The sequence below is a fragment of the Sphaerodactylus townsendi genome, linkage group LG05 (genome assembly GCF_021028975.2).
Source record: "Sphaerodactylus townsendi isolate TG3544 linkage group LG05, MPM_Stown_v2.3, whole genome shotgun sequence".
Classification (NCBI taxonomy): domain Eukaryota; kingdom Metazoa; phylum Chordata; class Lepidosauria; order Squamata; family Sphaerodactylidae; genus Sphaerodactylus; species Sphaerodactylus townsendi.
The window spans coordinates 5,167,608-5,188,231 of NC_059429.1; the positions used below are offsets into that span (position 1 = coordinate 5,167,608).

The 20,624-nt window shown below is 57.1% G+C and overlaps 1 protein-coding gene and 1 long non-coding RNA gene across 3 annotated transcripts; both read left to right on the forward strand.

The window, feature by feature from the left end:
• The first annotated feature begins 866 nt into the window (after positions 1-866).
• On the forward strand, positions 867-2,389 carry LOC125432912. Its single transcript, XR_007244566.1, has 2 exons — positions 867-1,699; positions 1,898-2,389. It is a non-coding gene; the product is annotated as an uncharacterized LOC125432912 (long non-coding RNA).
• A 4,105-nt stretch (positions 2,390-6,494) lies between these two features.
• On the forward strand, positions 6,495-17,398 carry SIN3B (SIN3 transcription regulator family member B). Of its 2 annotated transcripts, none has more exons than XM_048497045.1 (8): positions 6,495-6,810; positions 8,773-8,879; positions 11,277-11,430; positions 11,772-12,020; positions 13,282-13,425; positions 15,132-15,254; positions 16,302-16,391; positions 17,272-17,398. In XM_048497045.1, exons 1-8 carry the CDS (start codon positions 6,673-6,675, stop codon positions 17,392-17,394), a joined length of 1,128 nt encoding a protein of 375 aa, XP_048353002.1. In that variant the 5' UTR covers positions 6,495-6,672; the 3' UTR covers positions 17,395-17,398. The 2 variants fall into 2 exon arrangements, with proteins under 2 accessions (XP_048353002.1, XP_048353003.1); XM_048497046.1 differs by having other exon boundaries at positions 11,820-12,020.
• The last annotated feature ends 3,226 nt before the right edge of the window (positions 17,399-20,624 follow it).

A 20,624-nucleotide genomic window follows, 5' to 3' on the forward strand; every position in this document is an offset into this window, starting at 1 on the left:
GGGGTGGGCGGTTTATCAAATTTAATAAATAAATAAATAAATAAATAAATAATAATAAATCTCTTCAGGGCACTTGAGTGGCTGGCCTACAGGCAGTGGCGGAAAGTGGACTCGCGGGCAGTGCTGGTTCTGCCAGCCGCGCGTCCCTCCAGGAGGGCCTCAGTAGATCCCCTGCAAAGGGCCCCCTTGCCAGCTTGGGGTGAGAGCCACGGAGTGGCCTTGGGCTTCTGCATCCAACCTTATGTGGAAAGCAGGTGGGCTGGTGTCTGCATGTGTGCCAAAAGCAGAGAAAGAAGCCCTGCTCACTCGGTCTGTGCCCCAGTGGCAAAGGGTGCAAGCACAAGAGCGTATCTCATACAGAGGGGCATTTGGTAAATTGCAAATTGAACCCACCACAGTGAAAACAAATGTGACAAGCAAATTATTTATATACCGCCCGTGGGCACAAGGGGGGGAGGGGGGTAGCCAGATGCCATCCACGTTTTTTTTTAATGGGTTCTGTTTTTATGTAATTGGTATTTAAATTATGTTTTAATGTATGTTTTAACCTGTTGTGAACTGCCCTGAGCCCTCAGGGGGAGGGTGGTATATAAAACTAATAACTAACTAACTAACTAACTAACTAACTAACTAACTATAAATAATAGTCAATAACAACTGTGCAAATTGGCTGCCTGGGGAGGTGGTGGTCACTTCAAGTGACAGCTGGACAGATACTTGTCTTTGATGCTCTAGGCCAGTGGTGGCGAGCCTTTGGCACTCCAGATGGTATGGACTACAATTCCCATCAGCCCCTGCCAGCATGGCCAATTGGTCATGCTGGCAGGGGCTGATGGGAATTGTATTCCATAGCATCTGGAGTGCCAAAGGTTCGCCACCCCGGCTCTAGGCTGATCCTGCATTGAGCAGGCAGTCGGACTAGATGGCCTCTATGGCCCCTTCCAACTCTGTGATTCTAAATTACAGTCAGAAGGCTACTGGCTGGATACTGTGTGGGGTGTGTGTGTGTGTGTAGGATTTGCAATAAGAATAGTTCACCAGTGGACCAGGCTCCCCTCCCTGGCAGTCTTCAAGTAGCAGCTGGAGAAACACTTGTCAGGGATACTCTAAGCTAATCCTGCATTGACCAGGGGGCTGGACTAGATGGCCTCTAGGGTCCCCTTCCAACTTGATGATTCTCTTATTCTAAAAACACAGAAAAATAAACAGTATAAATGTAGGAATATGTAATATGTCAAAAAGGAGCTAACACAGATGACAAACTGTAGGTTGCCAGCCAAATTCTATTTCATATAGATCTTCATTAGGTCATTTCTGTGTTACTCTGTCTATTTGATACGTGGCTTTGCATCTCACACGGCAGGGATATGTGACCTTTTCTTCTGGATCTTTGTTTTGAAATATGTTTCAGAGGGTAACTGTGTTGGTCTGCAGTAGATGAGCTGGATTCGAGTCCAGCAGCACCTTAAAGACACACCAGGTTTCTGGGGTATGAGCTTCCTGGTGTCAGCGCTCCCCTAATTGTTTTGAATTGCTAAACGCTGTTTTAAAACTAAATGAACAAGATAGCCCAGAAATGATTGACAAAGATCTACTCAAGATAAAATTTGGCTAACAAACCCATAGTTTGTCACCTGTGTTAGCTCCTTTTGGACACATGTTGTTTGGTATTTGTACTGTTGGGGGTTTTGTGTTATGAGTAAATGGAATGCTGTGTGGTTTCTGGGCTGTATGGCCGTGTTCTAGCAGCATTCTCTCCTGTTGCCGCCTGCATCTGTGGCTGGCATCTTCAGGGGATCTGATCAGATCCTCTGAAGATGCCAGCTACAGTATTTTTGGCAGGCTCTGAAACGCCAGGAGAGAATGCTGCTAGGAACATGGCCATACAGCGCCTCAGTAAAGTACATTAAAGCACCCCAGTTGGATTCCGACTGTGAAATAGTTTCGACAATGTAAATGGAATGTTTGCAATTATACACTTGTCATATGGGTTCTCGTGATGTTTTCTGTTTGCAATACCGCCCTCTTTTTTGACCTATGCTCTTGTCCTTGTATACTTCATTTTTGCATTTCTTGAGGGTTCCCCTCTTCTTTTTCTCCATTGAGCCTCCAGGATGGCCAGGTTCACAGTGCGGGAAGTGGGTGGGTGGGCTCACCCCCGCCCTCTCAGGTCAAAGGGACAGAGACTTAGCTCCCCGTTAAGAAGGAATCTCCCTCCTACTCTCAACTACCCTACAGCCAGCATACCAGTAACCACGCTGGCTCACTAGGAGTGTTGTGTGGCTGCAAAGTGCTTTTTCTCCAATGCCCTCCTCCCCCCCCCCCCCCCAGCAAAGTGCAAAATGTGAGTTGTAATTTTGCTGAAATAAAGAGTTTCTCTGCAGTGAAACGTTTGGAGGATTCTGTGCATTTCTGTCTCATTCTCCACAAAACTGGGGAGCATGCGCATGTTTTATGTGCGCATATGTGCACATCACTAGCCCCAATTCTTTTGAGCCTCTTGGGTGCTGACTTGCAAGGTACAGAATTTAGGGGGCTTGTGATGTGCATGGTAGTAGTGGGAAGTGCTTTCAAGTCACAGCTGCCTTATGGTCACCCTTCAAGGCAAGGTTTGCCGTTACCTGCCTCTGGATCATGACCCGGGCTTGCTTGGTCTCCCATCTAAGTCCTAACCAGGGCAGGCCTTTCTTAGCTTCCAAGATCTGGCTAGCCTGGGCCATCTAGATCAGTGGTGGCGAACCTTTGGCACTCCAGATGTTATGGGCTACAATTCCCATCAGCCCCTGTCAGCATGGCCAATTGGGTCGGGAACCCGCGGCTCTTCCGCCACTGTTCTGTGGCTCCATCAGCCGAGCCGCGGGCCCCCTCTTCACTAATTCGCCGCCCTGCAAGGAGCAGGGCGGGCGCATCATTCCCCCGGCGGCCGGTAAGGCCGAGCCGCCGGGCACCTCTTTCACCCGGCCTCTGCAAGGAGCAGGGCCATGGCGCGATCACTCGCCCGGCAGCCCGGTCGAGGCGTCGATAAATTTTTCCGCCGGGTTTCCTATCTACGCCTGCCTTGCGGGCTGGGGGGTAAGAGTATGTGTGAGCGGCCGGCGAAGCGAGCAAGTGGGCGGGGAGCTGGAGGGGCGGCGAAGCGAGTGGGTGAGCGGCGGGAGTGGTGATGTTTCAAATGGCTCTTTGGGGGGAAGAGGTTTCCGCCCCCTGGGCTAGTCACAGCTTCACCGGAGCTTCCTCTCCAGCCCGCCCAACCCACCTCACAGGTGATGTTTGTTGTGAGGGGGGAAGGGCAAGGAGATTGTAAGCCCCTTTGAGTCTCCTGCAGGAGAGAAAGGGGGATATAAATCCAAACTCCTCCTCCTCCTCCTCCTCTTCTTCTTCTTCATGACCAATTGGCCATGCTGGCAGGGGCTGATGGGAATTGTAGTCCACAACATCTGGAGTGCCAAAGGTTCGCCACCACTGATCTAGATCAAGGCAAGCCAAGACATAAGAACATAAGAACTAGCCTGCTGGTTCCAAAATTTTCTTCCAAATTTTTCAGAATGAGGTCAGCATGCTTAATTTGTTGCCCTGCCACTGTTAGCAAACCTCGTTGATGCCAGAGCTCTGCATAAGCGTGAACTACCCCAAACACGTAACGTGAGTCAGTAAAAATGTTTACACACAATTCATTGGCAATATGCAGAGCCCTTAACAAAGCAACCAACTCTGCGGCTTGCGCTGACCTATGAGCAGGAAGGGGGATTGCTTCAAGCACCTTGTCTTGCGTAACAACTGCACAACCAGAGTACCATTTCCCTTCTACCATAAGAACATAAGAACAAGCCAGCTGGATCAGACCAGAGTCCATCTAGTCCAGCACTCTGCTACTCGCAGTGGCCCACCAGGTGCCTTTGGGAGCTCACATGCAGGATGTGAAAGCAATGGCCTTCTGCGCCTGCTGCTCCCGTGCACCTGGACTGTTAAGGCATTTGCAATCTCAGATCAAAGAGGATCAAGATTGGTAGCCATAAATCGACTTCTCCATCAATCTGTCCAAGCCCCTTTTAAAGCTATCCAGGTTGACAGTGGCTGTCAAATTCACCACCTCCTGTCGCAGCATATTCCAAACACCAATCATACGTTGTGTGAAAAAGTGTTTCCTTTGATTAGTCCTAATTCTTCCCCCCAGCATTTTCAATGAATGCCCCCTGGTTCTAGTACTGTGAGAAAGAGAGAAAAATTTCTCCTCTCTTGGTCAACATTTTCTACCCCATGTCCCATAATTTTATAACTTCAATCCATGATCCCCCCCCTCAGTCCGTCTTCTCTCCAAACTAAAGAGTGCCAAACGCTGCAGCCTCTCCTCATAAGGAAGGGGTGCTCCAGTCCCTCAATCATCCTTGTTGCCCTTCTCTGCACTTTTTCTATCTCCTCAATATCCTTTTTGAGATGCGGCGACCAGAACTGGACACAGTACTCCAAGTGCGGTCGCACCACTGCTTTATATAAAGGCATGACAATCATAAAACATAAAACTGCTGCCATCGGTCCAGACCTCCAATTGCGGGGACTCAAGAGGAGTGTCTTGGAGGTCCTTTCGGGCAGCGAACGTAATGTCCATTGTTTCAATGCAATCATGCTCGAGGGGACCCTCATCTATAGGAAGAAGGGTGGCTGGATTTAACCTGTTTGAGACTGCGCATTTCACCCCGGGGCTGTCTATGAAGATGGATTGATATTTAGCTATGGGCTGTTGGGTCAGCCAATGCCCTCCCTTCTGTTCCAGTCCTGCTTAGACTGCATGAGGCACGAAAATGGTCATCCTTCCACCCAGGCTAAATTTTAAAGTGTCTTCTACTAGCGTGCAAGCGGCTGCTACGGCTCTCAGGCACGCCGGCCAACCCTGGGCTACTAAATCTAATTGTTTGGACAAATAGGCTACTGGGCGTTGTGTATCGGCAAATTCCTGGGTAAGCACACCTTTTGCAATGCCATCTTGCTCACGCACAAATAGGAAAAAGTCCTTTCGTGCATCTGGCAAGCCGAGATCTGGGGCACTCGCTAGAGTGCATTTTATACCCTGAAAAGCCTCTATTGCTGATTGTTCCCATTCTAAGGTAGTCAATTCGGGACCAGACAGCATTTCATAGAGGGGTTTTGCCAATGCAGCATAGTTTGGAATCCAATTCCTTGTGTATCCCACAATTCCCAGGAATTTCCGCAAGGCCTTACGGTTTACCGGAAGCTGTATTTTGGCCGCAGCCTCTTTTCTGTCACTTGTCAGGGCCCTCTCCCCCCTTTTCAATTTGTAGCCAAGATACACGGATCCTGTGATCCATGGGCAGAGAAAGCTGGGTGGGGGTGGGGGTGGGGGTGGATGGATCAAAGGAGACTGGAGCGCCACTCTCTCTCTCTGAGAGGTAGCCTCTAGAGCAGTGATGGCGAACCTTCTCGAGACCGAGTGCCCAAATTGTAACCCAAAACCCACTTATTTATCGCAATGTGGCTCTTAATATCAGCTGCTACAAGCTGCTGCTTTCTCCAACAGATACAGATATCTAAAATAAAATTTCTAAACTTGAACATTAGAGGAAATAACCTCCAATACAGTACAAGCACATATACATATAAGCAAGAGTATCCTAAATTAACAGTATCTGGCAAACCTAGCTAAAGTATAATCCTAGACGTTGGGCAAATAATAATTCCAGCTTGGGTGCTGTGTGGTTTCCAATGTATGGCACGTGTTCACAACTAACAATCTCTCCTGGCGTTTAGCCTGCATCTGTGCCGGTATCCACAGGGATGATGAAGCAATATTAGGCAGCCCGATAGAAATTCTTCCGGGATGGAAGGCTTCGACGGGCTGGTGGCGGCCTCGTGATGGTTTAAAGCCACGCCACAGATGGTGGCTTTTAAAACCGTCAGTGATCGAGAATGCTGCTAGAACACGGCCATGCAGCCCGGAAACCACACAGCACCCAAGTGATTCCGGCCGTGAAAGCCTTCGACAATAATTCCAGCGCTAAGGGGCTTATATTAAACCTTAAAAGGGATAAAAGCAAGAAGGAAACCATGTAAAACATTGACACAATCACATATATACATCCTTTCCAGGCCCTATGGAGACTTTTGGACAACACTGGTCTCTTTGCTCTGCTCCTTAGCCCGTGTAGTTCAGCAATGGGCTCAGGAAAATATTTTTCCTATTTTTCCTGTCGGTAACACCCCAGTGATTCCGGCATCGTCAGAACTGGTTTTACCAGCGTGGTGCTTGGATGCCTACTCAATAACCGCTGCTGATCGATACTTCGGCGTCTGCTCATTGGCTGAAGGGTCCTGCCGTCATCGCCAGGAGCTGACCAGCCAGGACAGGCGGGCACAGAAGCCAGCCCGCCTCCCACTCCCAGCCCCGCCCTCGCGAAGCCAGGCCGACACCGCTTCCGCCTACTTCCCGTCACCGGAAGCCCGCGGGCTTCCGTAGGCGCCTGCGCGCCGCTCTACCCTGTCCCCCACGGCTCCTCGCGGTCCCCTCCCTTTCCTGTCCGGCTCTCCTCCGCCCCGCCCCTCGCGAAGGTTCCGGGCGCCGCCAGCAGCGACGTGCGCGGTGACGCAAGGCGCCAGTGGGCTCGGTGCGCGCGGCCGCGGCGGGCGGGAGTCGGAGCGGATCCGAAGAGGGGTCCCAACATGGCGGCCGGGGGAGGCGGAGGAGGGGGTCGGGGCGGCGGCGCGGCTGCCAGGCTGGGGAGCCGCTCTGGGGCGGCGGCGGGAGGCGGAGGGGCGGCGGCGGCGGCGGCGACCACCCCGGAGAAGCTCCCGGTGCACGTGAGTCCCGAGGGGGGGCGGCCCTGGGACGGATCACCCCTTTGCAGACACCAAAGGGACCCCGGGTTTCCTGACGAAAGATGCGGCCCGTTTTCCCTGCCTGGGCGGGCTCCTTGCATCCCCAAGGTGAACGTGGACCCCCCCCCCCCCCATTGCGGCTGCAACGGACTCGGCCACGAAGCCCTCCGCAGCTCCTCGCCCTTCCCCCCCTTTGCAGGCTTCTCCTAATCATTATTGCCCCCCCCCCTTCTGCTTTCAAAGTGTGTTCGGATTTCCTCCAAGTTCCCTTTAAAAGGGGGGGGGGTGTTGAAGAGCTCTGCAGGGCAGTTTTGAACGCGAGTAGTTGGCATAACTTTGCATTCAACACGCGGTTCCCGTTTTTAACCCGGGCCGTCTATCCAGGGGCTAAGTTCGGCTTGCCTGGCTCTTTGCCCCCATTTGAGGGAGAGTCAAAGCCGCCCCCCCACCCCAGCCTCAGGCCCAGAACCAGTCGGCCTGCTTTGGAACTCCCCGTGGCCTGACACCCGCGGGGGCTTCGTGCAAGGGTGGCGGTGGCTCCCATGAAGGGCTGCAGTTGGTGCCCGGGGTGTGTGTGCATGCGCCCAAAACTGGGGAACGGGAGAGCAGAGGTTTCCTTGCCCTGTGGCAGCCAAGGGAGGGTTTGTCGCTTGCGCAGTTGGGGGTGTCTTGGCCTCATTTCTTTAGGCCCCGTTGACTGCATGTCAAGCCTGTCATAAGAACATAAGAGCAAGCCAGCTGGATCACTGTGACTTCAGAGTCCACTTCTCCTAGTCCCAGCCTCCTCCTGCTACTTCTTGCAGTGGCCCACCAGGTGCCTGCCTTGGGGGGAGCCTCACCTGCGATGGAAACGGAAGGCCCTAAGAACATAAGCAGAGCGATGCTGGATCAGACCAGAGTCTGACTGGTTCCAGTTTTCATTTCAGAGTGGCCCACCAGGTGCCTTGGGGAGCTCACCTGCAGGAGGTGAAAGCAATGGCCTTCTGCGGCTGTTGCTCCCGAGCACCTGGTCTGTTAAGGCATTTGCAATCTGATATCAAAGAGGATCAAGATTGGTAGCCAGAGATCGACTTCTCCTCCATAAATTTGTCCAAGCCCCTTTCAAAGCTATCCAGGTTAGTGGCCATCAGCACCTCCTGTCACCTGCTTGTATCTGCTGATCCAGTGGATTCCGAATGTTTTTGGTATGCGAGCGGAGCAAACCTGTGCAGAGTTACTTCAGTCTTAAGTCTGCTTTTGTTGGATTAGGCAGGGGTAAGTTTGCATAGGTCAGCTCAGTTGATTTGCTCCTCTGGGTGTAGTGTGAATGCGCCTGAGTGGGATGTGAATATGGGGTGACAAGTGTATACTTGTGGGGTATAAATTGCCATGTCCCCAGGTGGGGAACCAATCAGTAAATGTTTGGGTGGAACTTGCTATGCAAACTTGCTATGTTCCACCCAAACTGGTTGGTTCCCCACCTGGGAACATGATAATTTATACCCCACTAAAACATTCCCTTCTCACTGGACAAAATGTGTAACAGACTTCTCTCTGTGATACACCTCTGAAGATGCCAGCCACAGAAGCAGGTGAAACGTTAGGAACAAGATCCACCAGACCACAGCCACATAGCCCGGAAAACCCACCACAGCTAGTTGAATCTGGCTGTGAAAGCCTTCGACAGTTCCTATAGCGTCCACTTCCCATTTACCCTCCAGATTCTATCAGGATTTAGGGGGATATCTAAGGCATAATGAAGCTGGCCCCGGGCATCCTTCAAAATGGCACCTGTGTTCTGGGAAACTGGGTGGTGGCTAGTGGGGAGGGGGTACTCTTTGGCCGCATCTTATCTGAGGGTCAAGTCCCCAGATGGGTGCAAATGGAGATTTTAATCACCAGTGGTAGCTCGGAACAATCTTTCAATTCATAAGTACTGGGGACCAAACTTATGATTTCCTGCAGGTAGAGGATGCCCTCTCCTACCTGGATCAGGTGAAGATCCGCTTTGGCAGTGACCCGGCCACCTACAATGGATTCCTGGAAATCATGAAAGAGTTCAAGAGTCAAAGGTAATGTGAGTAAAGGGGAGCCCATCTTCTTGACTGTGCAGACAGTCTGCAATGCTTATTGATAGATTTCATAGAATCATAGAGTTGGAAGAGACCACAAGGGCCATCCAGCCCAACTCCCTGCCATGCAGGAAGACACAATCAAAGCACTCCTGACCTGTGGTCATTCAGCCTGTCTAAAAACCTCCAAAGTAAGAGACTCCACTGCCCTCTGAGGAAGTGGATTCCACTGTCTAACTAAACATACTCAGTTCCCTAAGTCTTTCCTCATAGCGCATGCATTCCAGACCTTGTATCATTTTGGTTGCCCTCCTCTGGACATGCTCCAGCTTGTCAATATTCTTCTTGCATCGCGGTGCCCAGAACTATACACAATATTCCAGTGCGTGGAGGGTCTGACTTCACGACACTTGGTTCATTTGGGATCAGGAGGGCTTCCAGATGTTCAGGAACTATCCCCTATCAGTCTTCTACCAGCATGGCCAATTGGCCATGCTGAAAGAGGCTGATGGGAATTGTAGTTCCTGAACATCTGGAGAGCCGCAGGTTCCCTACCCCTGATCTAGACACTACACTCTTATGGATGCATCCCAGAATTGCATTGGCTGTCTTGGCTGCCACATCGTACTTCTGATTTATGTTCAGTTTGTGGTCTACTAAAACTCTCAAATCCCTTTTACATGTACTGCTGTCAAGCCAGAGGTCAACCACGCAGCCGTGGCGTAGGAGGTTAAGAGCTCGTGTATCTAATCTGGAGGAACCGGGTTTGATTCCCAGCTCTGCCACCTGAGCTGTGGAGGCTTATCTGGGGAATTCAGATTAGCCTGTACACTCCCCCACACGCCAGCTGGGTGACCTTGGGCTAGTCACAGCTTCTCGGAGCTCTCTCAGCCCCACCCACCTCACAGGGTGTTTGTTGTGAGAGGGGAAGGGCAAGGAGATTGTCAGCCCCTTTGAGTCTCCTTCAGGAGAGAAAGGGGGGATATAAATCCAAACTCCTCTTCTCTTCTTCATCTGTGCAGTTCATTTTTTCTGCCTAAGTGTAGTATCTTACATATATCTCTATTGAAATTTATTTTGTTAGTTTTGGCCCAACTCTCTAATCTGTCCAGGTAATTTTGAATTCTGACTCTGTCCTCTGGGGTATTAGCTACCCCTCCTATTTTGGTGTCATCTGCAAATTTGATTAGCATGCCCCCTATTCCATCAGTTAAGTCATTGATAAAAATATTGAATAGCACTGGGCCCAGGACAGAATCCTGCGGCACCCCACTAGTCACTTCTCCCCGGATGAAGATGAGCCATTGATGTCATCCAGTTATAAATCCATCAAACGGTAGCATTGGCCAGCCCACATTTTACTAGCCTGCTTGCAAGAATGTCAAGGGGGACCTTGACTTACTGAAGGCATTCCCTTCATCTTTCAAGCTTGTCACTCTGTCGAAAAAAGAGACAAGGTCAGTCTGGCATGACCTGTTTTTGAGAAACCCAAGTTGACTTTTAGTGGTCACGGCATTCCCTTCTAAGTGCTCACGCACTGCGTAATGATCCACTCTAGAATCTTTCCTGGTGTCGATGTCAGACTGACTGGGCAGTAGTTGTTTGGATCCTCTTTTTTGCCTTTTTGAAGATGGGGACAACATTGGCACTATTTCTGGAGAGGGAGAGAATTTGGGAGGAAGAATGCAAGCCTTTGTTCATGTTGGCTGGGCTGGGTGTTTAAGAACATAAGAACAAGCCAGCTGGATCAGACCAGAGTCCATCTAGTCCAGCTCTCTGCTACTCGCAATGGCCCACCAGGTGCCTTTGGGAGCTCACGTGCAGGATGTGAAAGCAATGGCCTTCTGCGGCTACTCCCGATCACCTGGTCTGTTAAGACATTTGCCATCTCAGATCAAGGAGAATCAAGATTGGTAGCCATAAATCGACTTCTCCATCAATCTGTCCAAGCCCCTTTTAAAGCTATCCAGGTGAGTGGCCATCACCACCTCCTGTGGCAGCATATTCCAAACACCAATCACACGTTGTATGAAGAAGTGTTTCCTTTTATTAGTCCTAATTCTTCCCCCCAGCATTTTCAATGGATGCCCCCTGGTTCTAGTATTGTGAGAGAGAGAGAAAAAATTCTCTCTGTAGACATTTTCTACCCCATTCATAATTTTATAGACTTCAATCATATCCCCCTCAGCCGTCTCCTCTCCAAACTAAAGAGTCCCAAATGCTGCAGCCTCTCCTCAGGGAAGGTGCTCCAGTCCCTCAATCATCCTTGTTGCCCTTCTCTGCACTTTTTCTATCTCCTCAATATGTTTAGTCCCCAGGGCTCTTCTGGGCCCCCTCGTTGACTTCTCCTGCCACTAAAGGTCCAGCTTGCCCTTAGTCGCTTTCTTTTGCTTCCAGCATTGATACCCCTGGCGTAATACGGCGTGTCTCCCAGCTGTTCCATGAACATCATGACCTCATTGTGGGCTTCAATGCTTTCCTGCCTTTGGGTTACAGAATAGAGATTCCAAAGAATGGGAAACTCAGCCTTCAGTCCCCTCTGGCTGGCCAGGTACAAAGAAATAGTGGCTTTTCCTTCGCTTAGCCCCCACTGGTTGGTCTGCCCTGCCTTCAGAGGTGGAGTTGGGAAGCACTGTGATTTGTTCCAGGGTAGAGGGGGGCGGGGAATGTCTTATTTGGACTGAGCCCAGGGGTCTGTAGGCTGCTGCTTGGACAGGACTCCCCTAAGGTCAGCAGCGAGGAGCAGCTTGATTGCATGTGGCCATCGAAAAATCACGCAGTCTTGGGCAGGAAGGCAGACCACCGAGAGAGGCCTTAGATGAGCGAGGCGTGGGCTGCATTCCAGCCCCACTGTGTGCCTGACTGACTCCTCCCCTTTTGTGACCCTGCCAGGTCTCTCTGGAGCCAGTTCAGAGTCCCTTCTTGCTCCATTATTGCCAGGATAAGGTCCACCACCACAGCAGCTGTCCTGAAGAGTTCCGGCAGCAGCTGCCCTGCAAGGACGACAAACTTCAGGTGCCGCTGGAATCGGATTCGGTGGAATTCAACAATGCTATTAGTTACGTAAACAAGATTAAGACCCGCTTCCTTGACCATCCCGAAATCTACCGGTCCTTCCTGGAGATCCTCCATACGTACCAGGTAAACACGAGCCAGAGCTTTTTCCTAGAGGAACTTCTTTCTTCAAAAGGAGAGCATGGCTGCATTGCCAGGGAATGTTCAGGAATTGTCTGTTTGGAAGCCGTGCGTTAATCAAGACGATATGTGTGTTCATGCAATGGTTTGCGGTGTGTGTGTCGCCCCCCCCCCCCCCCGGGAAAACTGTGTCCCTTTTCTTTTCACAAACAGATTTTTCTGCATGCAACAGGTCAGGTCCAGCTCTGCTGGAGGGAAGATTCAAGAATATGGAACGTGCTAAAAGAGTTTGTTCATGTGATATGACTACGGTTGAAACACTTGACCATTCTCTGTTTCTATGCCCTAAATACAATCAGATACGCATGAAATACGTGAATTCCATTTTCTTGCAATGTTCTCAGTGGCAAGAGTGTTATAAGATACCCGATCTCCTGAACAGCTCTGATGTGCTCTTTTGTGAAACTGTTGCAAATTTTATGTGGGAAATTAGTAATTTTAACTGCACTTCTTAACCTTGTTTTGTTTTAAAATTTTGTCCTGTTTTGTATGCCAATAAAGCAGAAGCAAGCCTTTATTGGCATAGACCGCAGTACAACAATAATAAAAACAGATTAAAAAGCATATACAAAACAGGATATACATGTTAGGACGAAGGAAATCTACTGGCATTTAGTAATTTCCAGGAGAAAGTCTGCCACTATCATACAGAGAGAAGGATCAGGGTTGTCCAACAAGTAGTGTAATCTAAATAAATCGGGGAGATCGGGTGAATGTAAAGGAGTGAGATTCACATACTTGGATCTGATTTCCTTGTGGTGTAATTAAAAAACAGGTCAGGTCAACAGGTTGACAGATTCGCAACAATCCAAATTGTTAAGCGTAGAGGACAAAAAAACAATGAAAAGAGAGAGACCTGGTCAAATAGAAGGCCCAAACGGTTAGGCACCAGGCAAGCCACTGAAAGGAGACTGTTCTGGAGTGGAGAAGACCTCCACGGAAAAGACCTTGTCTCTAGGTGCTGTCTTGTTTCAGAAGGTGGGGACCTGCAGAGCGTGGCTTCAGTCGTCATCAGGTTTTGTTTGGAAGCCTTTCTCCCCTCCTCCTGATTGGGCAGTGTTTGCCTTCTAGGGTTTGGAGGAGGTGAGCCTCACCTCTTTCTCGGGTCAGTAATCAGGGACCGTGAGTCGGCACCAGGCTGAGTAGGGTGCTGTTTTCACTGCTGACTCGGCACGGCGAGCACAACGTCTCCCTCCTCAACTTGCAGAAGGAGCAGCTGAGTTCCAAAGGCCGGCACTTCCGAGGCATGTCTGAAGAAGAGGTGTTCACCGAAGTAGCCAATCTCTTCCGGGGCCAGGAAGATCTTCTCTCTGAGTTTGGACAGTTCCTTCCTGAAGCAAAGCGGTCTTTGGTATGTGTCTGATTAGGGAGCGGGATGGATGAGGCAGAGTTTCCTGGAGCCTGCCCGGGTGGGCAGCTGCATGGAATAGGCCCTATGTCAGTGACGGCGAACCTTTTCGAGACCGAGTGCCCAGATTGCAACCCAAAACCCACTCATTTATCGCAAAGTGCCAACACGGCAATTGAACCTGAATGTTGAGGTTTTAGTTTAGAAAAAACGGTTGGCTCAGAGGCGTGTGTTACTCGTGAGTAAACATGGTGGTATTTGGTGGCTTTGCTTTGAAGCAACCGTGCAACACTTTGATTGGTGAGTCACGACCCTAGGAGGGTTTACTCAGAAGCAAGCCCCATTGCCAGCAACCGAGCTTACTCCCAGGTAAAGGATCGCGCTTTACTTCTTTGCATGAAAATCAGTGGGGTTTAACAGCGCTTAACAGGGTTACCCACACTGCTTCCCCAAAACTAGGTCTTAGGTTTAATGCTAATAATCGAGCCCAGCAGCCTAGGCCCAGCTCCTTGTAGATGTGGCGCGGGAGGGGGGTCAAGTGCTTCACGGAGAGGGCTCCTCTTGAGTGCCAAATTCCTCTTGGCACCCGTGCCAATACAGGTCTCCGCCACCACTGCCCTATGTGTTTATTGAAGGCCTGAGTTGAGAGATTCATTATGCACTTTTACGGGAGTGTACCCCCATCTCTTCTCTGACCTGGATAGTACAGGCTGGCCCAATCTCCTGAGGTCGCAGAAGCGAAGCAGGTTTGGCCCTGGTTAGTACTTGGATGGGAGACCACCAAGGAAGTCCAGGATTGCATTGCAGAGCCAGGTGTTGGCAAGCCACCTGTGAGCATCTCTGAGCTTGAAAACCCCATTGTGACTTGCTCTTGATCACAATCCCCCCCCCCCAATCCCCATTCCAGGAGGATCTGCTGGTAGGCTTTGTATGCCCAACCTCCCCCCAGAAAGCCCCTATAGCAGTGATGGCGAACCTTTTCGAGACCGAGTGCCCAAACTGCAACCCAAAACCCACTTATTTATCGCAAAGTGCCAACACAGCAGTTTGAATCCTTTGAATACTGGAGGGTTTTAATTTCAGAAAATCGGCTGGCTCCAAGGCGTGCGTTACCTTCGGGAGTGTTTGCAATGGTAGAAAGTTGTTTGGCTTTGCTTTTGAAGCAACCGTGGGTAACTCTTTCCAACGGGTGAATCACTGCCCTAGAGGAAAGTTTACTTCCAAAGAAGCGTAAGCCCCCCATTTGCCAGCAAGCAACCGAGCTTACTCCCAGGTAAAGGATCACGCTTTAATTCTTTGCATGGAAATCAGTGGGGTTTAACAGCGCTTAACAGGGTTACCTACACTGCTTCCCCAAAACTAGGTCTTAGGTTTAATGCTAATAATCGAGCCCAGCACAGCAGCAAAAGCCCAGATGTGTGGGGGGGCAATTTCCTCCCCACATGATGAACTCTGTTTGTGCGTGCCCACAGAGAGGGCTCTGAGTGCCACCTCTGGCACCCGTGCCATAGGTTCGCCATCACTGCCCTATAGTCTTTCATGTGCCTCCTGTTTGGCTTGTGGAACACGCCCTCTCTTGTGCCAGAAGGAAGCTGCTGCCCCTGTGCATCGACGCCCCTCCTGGCCGAGAGCCCTGCTCCCGACCCTCCTTTGCGACCACCCGCAGGGACTGGCATGTGAGGTCTTGGAATCCTTTGTCTTTGTCTTAGTTCATGGGCAACGGGCCGTGCGATGCCCACAGCATTCCCAGGATGGAACACGAGAAGCCCTTGGAGCACAGCAAGAAGCGGGCGAGGCCTTTGCTGCTGCGTCCCGTTCCTGGCCCAGCAAAGGTATTGGAACAGTGTGGCTGTGGACAGGGTGGGGTGCGTGCGTGGGCTGCTACCGTGTTTCCCCGAATATAAGACAGCGTCTTATATTAATTTTTGCTCCCGAAGATGCGCTTTGTCTTATTTTCAGGGGATGTCTTATATTTCTGTGTTCTGTTTGTCGGGCATGCTTCCAAACAAAAAATCCTTTTGTTACTGCCTTTTACTTTCGGGATGCCTTATATTTCCTCGCGACTCTCAGCAAAACCTCTACTACATCTTTATTTTCAGGATGTCTTTATTTTCCGCTCCACAGCTGCATACCTGGTGTTCTGTATGTCGGGCATGCTTCCAAACAAAAACTTTGCTACGTCTTACTTTCGGGGGATGCCTTATATTTCGCACTTCAGCAAAACCTCTACTACATCTTATTTTCAGGGGATGTCTTATTTTCCGGCTCCACAGCTGCATACTCTGGTGTTCTGTATGTCGGGCATGCTTCCAAACAAAAACTTTGCTACGTCTTACTTTTGGGGGATGCCTTATATTTCGCACTTCAGCAAAACCTCTACGACGTCTTATTTTCCGGGGATGTCTTATATTCGGGGAAACTGGGTAGCTGAGCACTTGTTTCTGACTTTGGGGGGAAAAACTCAGCAGTGAAACTGATTGTCATTGTGAATTTCTCAAAAGGATTAATTGGTGGGGAAGCCAGTTGCCACCCCACTGGCACCGGGGCAGATGCTGTCCCTCAGGCTAACTGGGGGGGGGGGGGTGGAGCTCCTCTGGGCAGTGCCTTGTGCACCTGAGGTTGTGGGGCTGCCCCATGAGTGGAAGTTCTGGCAAAGCTTTGGTGCTGCCATAAAGAATCCTTTCCTTCTGTTCTGGCAGGATGCTCTGGGGAAGGGAGGCTTCTGAAAAGTGCTTGAATGGGAAAACGTTCTGGTTCACGGCTACCTTTTATTCTGTGTTGCTGTCAAGGGGGCAGTGGGGTGCCTAACGCCCAGCCGGGAACCCCTTTGGGATTTTGGGGGCGGACACTGATTCAAGCCGCTAACTTTCTCTCCACAGAAGAAGATGAAACTGCGAGGGACTAAAGACCTGTCGGTTGCCACAGTGGGAAAATATGGAACTCTGCAGGAGTTCTCTTTCTTTGACAAGGTTTGTCATCAGAAGGGAACCGCAGCCCAATGGTAGATCCCGACTTTGGAGGTTGAAGGGCCCCGGTTCAGCCCTAGGCATGAAGGCGTGATTTAATTTATTAACCTAAGAACCTGAGATCCCTGTCAAGCGGTCACCTGGTTGCCCTGGAGGAACAATCAACCACATAGGAGCAGCGGTGGCATAGGAGGTTAAGAGCTCGTGTATCTAATCTGGAGGAACCGGGTTTGATTCCCCGCTCTGCCGCCTGAGCTGTGGAGGCTTATCTGGGGAATTCAGATTAGCCTGTGCACTCCCACACACGCCAGCTGGGTGACCTTGGGCTAGTCACAGCTTCTCGGAGTCACAGCCTTCTGCGGCTGTTGCTCCTGAGCACCTGGTCTGTTAAGGCATTTGCAATCTCAGATCAAAGAGGATCAAGATTGGCAGCCATAAATCGACTTCTCCTCCATAAATCTGTCCAAGCCCGTTTTAAAGCTATCCAGGTGAGTGGCCATCACCGCCTCCTGTGGCAGCATATTCCATACACCAATCATACATTGCGATTGGTGGCCTTGTGTCTTGCCAGGTCTTCCAGATGGTGCAGAAAAGAACATCCAATGAAAGCAGGCCCTGGGGGTGCAGGGTGGAGCTTTGACAGGAAGTAGGGAGTGCCTGGGAAGAGGTTGTTGGGCATAGTGCCACCAGTCGCGGCTGAGAGTACTGCGGGCCAAAGGGATCCGAGCTCATTGATTCTAGTCTAGGTCCCCGGCTGTTCGGGGTGCATGATTGCACTGCTGCCTGGCCAAGCAAAGGCGCCACATTCTTCCCGATCTCATCCGGGGGAGGGCGGTTTATAAATACAACCATAAAATAAATAAATAAATAAATAAATTGGCAGGTGCGCAGAGTCCTTAAGAGCCAGGAGGTCTATGAGAACTTCCTCCGCTGCATCGCTCTCTTCAACCAAGAACTGGTGTCAGGTTCTGAACTTCTCCAGCTGGTCACACCTTTTTTGGGGTAAGGAAGTTTCTTTCTCTTCCTTTGGACGAGCCAAAGTGTCTATTACCGTGGTGGCGAACCTTTGGCACGCCAGATGTTATGGACTACTATTCCCATCAGCCCCTGCCAGCATGGCCTTGGGGGGGGGGGGGGGTGGGGGGGGGGGGGGGTGGGGGGGGGGGGGGGTGGGGGGGGGGGGGGGTGGGGGGGGGGGGGGGTGGGGGGGGGGGGGGGTGGGGGGGGGGGGGGGTGGGGGGGGGGGGGGGTGGGGGGGGGGGGGGGTGGGGGGGGGGGGGGGTGGGGGGGGGGGGGGGTGGGGGGGGGGGGGGGTGGGGGGGGGGGGGGGTGGGGGGGGGGGGGGGTGGGGGGGGGGGGGGGTGGGGGGGGGGGGGGGTGGGGGGGGGGGGGGGTGGGGGGGGGGGGGGGTGGGGGGGGGGGGGGGTGGGGGGGGGGGGGGGTGGGGGGGGGGGGGGGTGGGGGGGGGGGGGGGTGGGGGGGGGGGGGGGTGGGGGGGGGGGGGGGTGGGGGGGGGGGGGGGTGGGGGGGGGGGGGGGTGGGGGGGGGGGGGGGTGGGGGGGGGGGGGGGTGGGGGGGGGGGGGGGTGGGGGGGGGGGGGGGTGGGGGGGGGGGGGGGTGGGGGGGGGGGGGGGTGGGGGGGGGGGGGGGTGGGGGGGGGGGGGGGTGGGGGGGGGGGGGGGTGGGGGGGGGGGGGGGTGGGGGGGGGGGGGGGTGGGGGGGGGGGGGGGTGGGGGGGGGGGGGGGTGGGGGGGGGGGGGGGTGGGGGGGGGGGGGGGTGGGGGGGGGGGGGGGTGGGGGGGGGGGGGGGTGGGGGGGGGGGGGGGTGGGGGGGGGGGGGGGTGGGGGGGGGGGGGGGTGGGGGGGGGGGGGGGTGGGGGGGGGGGGGGGTGGGGGGGGGGGGGGGTGGGGGGGGGGGGGGGTGGGGGGGGGGGGGGGTGGGGGGGGGGGGGGGTGGGGGGGGGGGGGGGTGGGGGGGGGGGGGGGTGGGGGGGGGGGGGGGTGGGGGGGGGGGGGGGTGGGGGGGGGGGGGGGTGGGGGGGGGGGGGGGTGGGGGGGGGGGGGGGTGGGGGGGGGGGGGGGTGGGGGGGGGGGGGGGTGGGGGGGGGGGGGGGTGGGGGGGGGGGGGGGTGGGGGGGGGGGGGGGTGGGGGGGGGGGGGGGTGGGGGGGGGGGGGGGTGGGGGGGGGGGGGGGTGGGGGGGGGGGGGGGTGGGGGGGGGGGGGGGTGGGGGGGGGGGGGGGTGGGGGGGGGGGGGGGTGGGGGGGGGGGGGGGTGGGGGGGGGGGGGGGTGGGGGGGGGGGGGGGTGGGGGGGGGGGGGGGTGGGGGGGGGGGGGGGTGGGGGGGGGGGGGGGTGGGGGGGGGGGGGGGTGGGGGGGGGGGGGGGTGGGGGGGGGGGGGGGTGGGGGGGGGGGGGGGTGGGGGGGGGGGGGGGTGGGGGGGGGGGGGGGTGGGGGGGGGGGGGGGTGGGGGGGGGGGGGGGTGGGGGGGGGGGGGGGTGGGGGGGGGGGGGGGTGGGGGGGGGGGGGGGTGGGGGGGGGGGGGGGTGGGGGGGGGGGGGGGTGGGGGGGGGGGGGGGTGGGGGGGGGGGGGGGTGGGGGGGGGGGGGGGTGGGGGGGGGGGGGGGTGGGGGGGGGGGGGGGTGGGGGGGGGGGGGGGTGGGGGGGGGGGGGGGTGGGGGGGGGGGGGGGTGGGGGGGGGGGGGGGTGGGGGGGGGGGGGGGTGGGGGGGGGGGGGGGTGGGGGGGGGGGGGGGTGGGGGGGGGGGGGGGTGGGGGGGGGGGGGGGTGGGGGGGGGGGGGGGTGGGGGGGGGGGGGGGTGGGGGGGGGGGGGGGTGGGGGGGGGGGGGGGTGGGGGGGGGGGGGGGTGGGGGGGGGGGGGGGTGGGGGGGGGGGGGGGTGGGGGGGGGGGGGGGTGGGGGGGGGGGGGGGTGGGGGGGGGGGGGGGTGGGGGGGGGGGGGGGTGGGGGGGGGGGGGGGTGGGGGGGGGGGGGGGTGGGGGGGGGGGGGGGTGGGGGGGGGGGGGGGTGGGGGGGGGGGGGGGTGGGGGGGGGGGGGGGTGGGGGGGGGGGGGGGTGGGGGGGGGGGGGGGTGGGGGGGGGGGGGGGTGGGGGGGGGGGGGGGTGGGGGGGGGGGGGGGTGGGGGGGGGGGGGGGTGGGGGGGGGGGGGGGTGGGGGGGGGGGGGGGTGGGGGGGGGGGGGGGTGGGGGGGGGGGGGGGTGGGGGGGGGGGGGGGTGGGGGGGGGGGGGGGTGGGGGGGGGGGGGGGTGGGGGGGGGGGGGGGTGGGGGGGGGGGGGGGTGGGGGGGGGGGGGGGTGGGGGGGGGGGGGGGTGGGGGGGGGGGGGGGTGGGGGGGGGGGGGGGTGGGGGGGGGGGGGGGTGGGGGGGGGGGGGGGTGGGGGGGGGGGGGGGTGGGGGGGGGGGGGGGTGGGGGGGGGGGGGGGTGGGGGGGGGGGGGGGTGGGGGGGGGGGGGGGTGGGGGGGGGGGGGGGTGGGGGGGGGGGGGGGTGGGGGGGGGGGGGGGTGGGGGGGGGGGGGGGTGGGGGGGGGGGGGGGTGGGGGGGGGGGGGGGTGGGGGGGGGGGGGGGTGGGGGGGGGGGGGGGTGGGGGGGGGGGGGGGTGGGGGGGGGGGGGGGTGGGGGGGGGGGGGGGTGGGGGGGGGGGGGGGTGGGGGGGGGGGGGGGTGGGGGGGGGGGGGGGTGGGGGGGGGGGGGGGTGGGGGGGGGGGGGGGTGGGGGGGGGGGGGGGTGGGGGGGGGGGGGGGTGGGGGGGGGGGGGGGTGGGGGGGGGGGGGGGTGGGGGGGGGGGGGGGTGGGGGGGGGGGGGGGTGGGGGGGGGGGGGGGTGGGGGGGGGGGGGGGTGGGGGGGGGGGGGGGTGGGGGGGGGGGGGGGTGGGGGGGGGGGGGGGTGGGGGGGGGGGGGGGTGGGGGGGGGGGGGGGTGGGGGGGGGGGGGGGTGGGGGGGGGGGGGGGTGGGGGGGGGGGGGGGTGGGGGGGGGGGGGGGTGGGGGGGGGGGGGGGTGGGGGGGGGGGGGGGTGGGGGGGGGGGGGGGTGGGGGGGGGGGGGGGTGGGGGGGGGGGGGGGTGGGGGGGGGGGGGGGTGGGGGGGGGGGGGGGTGGGGGGGGGGGGGGGTGGGGGGGGGGGGGGGTGGGGGGGGGGGGGGGTGGGGGGGGGGGGGGGTGGGGGGGGGGGGGGGTGGGGGGGGGGGGGGGTGGGGGGGGGGGGGGGTGGGGGGGGG

Coding starts and splice junctions, on each gene's coding strand:
- SIN3B (XM_048497045.1), top strand. CDS start 6,673: ATGGCGGCCGGGGGAGGCGGAGGAGGGGGTCGGGGCGGCGGCGCGGCT. Junction 11,431..11,771: donor AGTCCCCTCTGGCTGGCCAG/GTACAAAGAAAT, acceptor TGACCCTGCCAG/GTCTCTCTGGAGCCAGTTCA. Junction 12,021..13,281: donor AGATCCTCCATACGTACCAG/GTAAACACGAGC, acceptor CTCAACTTGCAG/AAGGAGCAGCTGAGTTCCAA.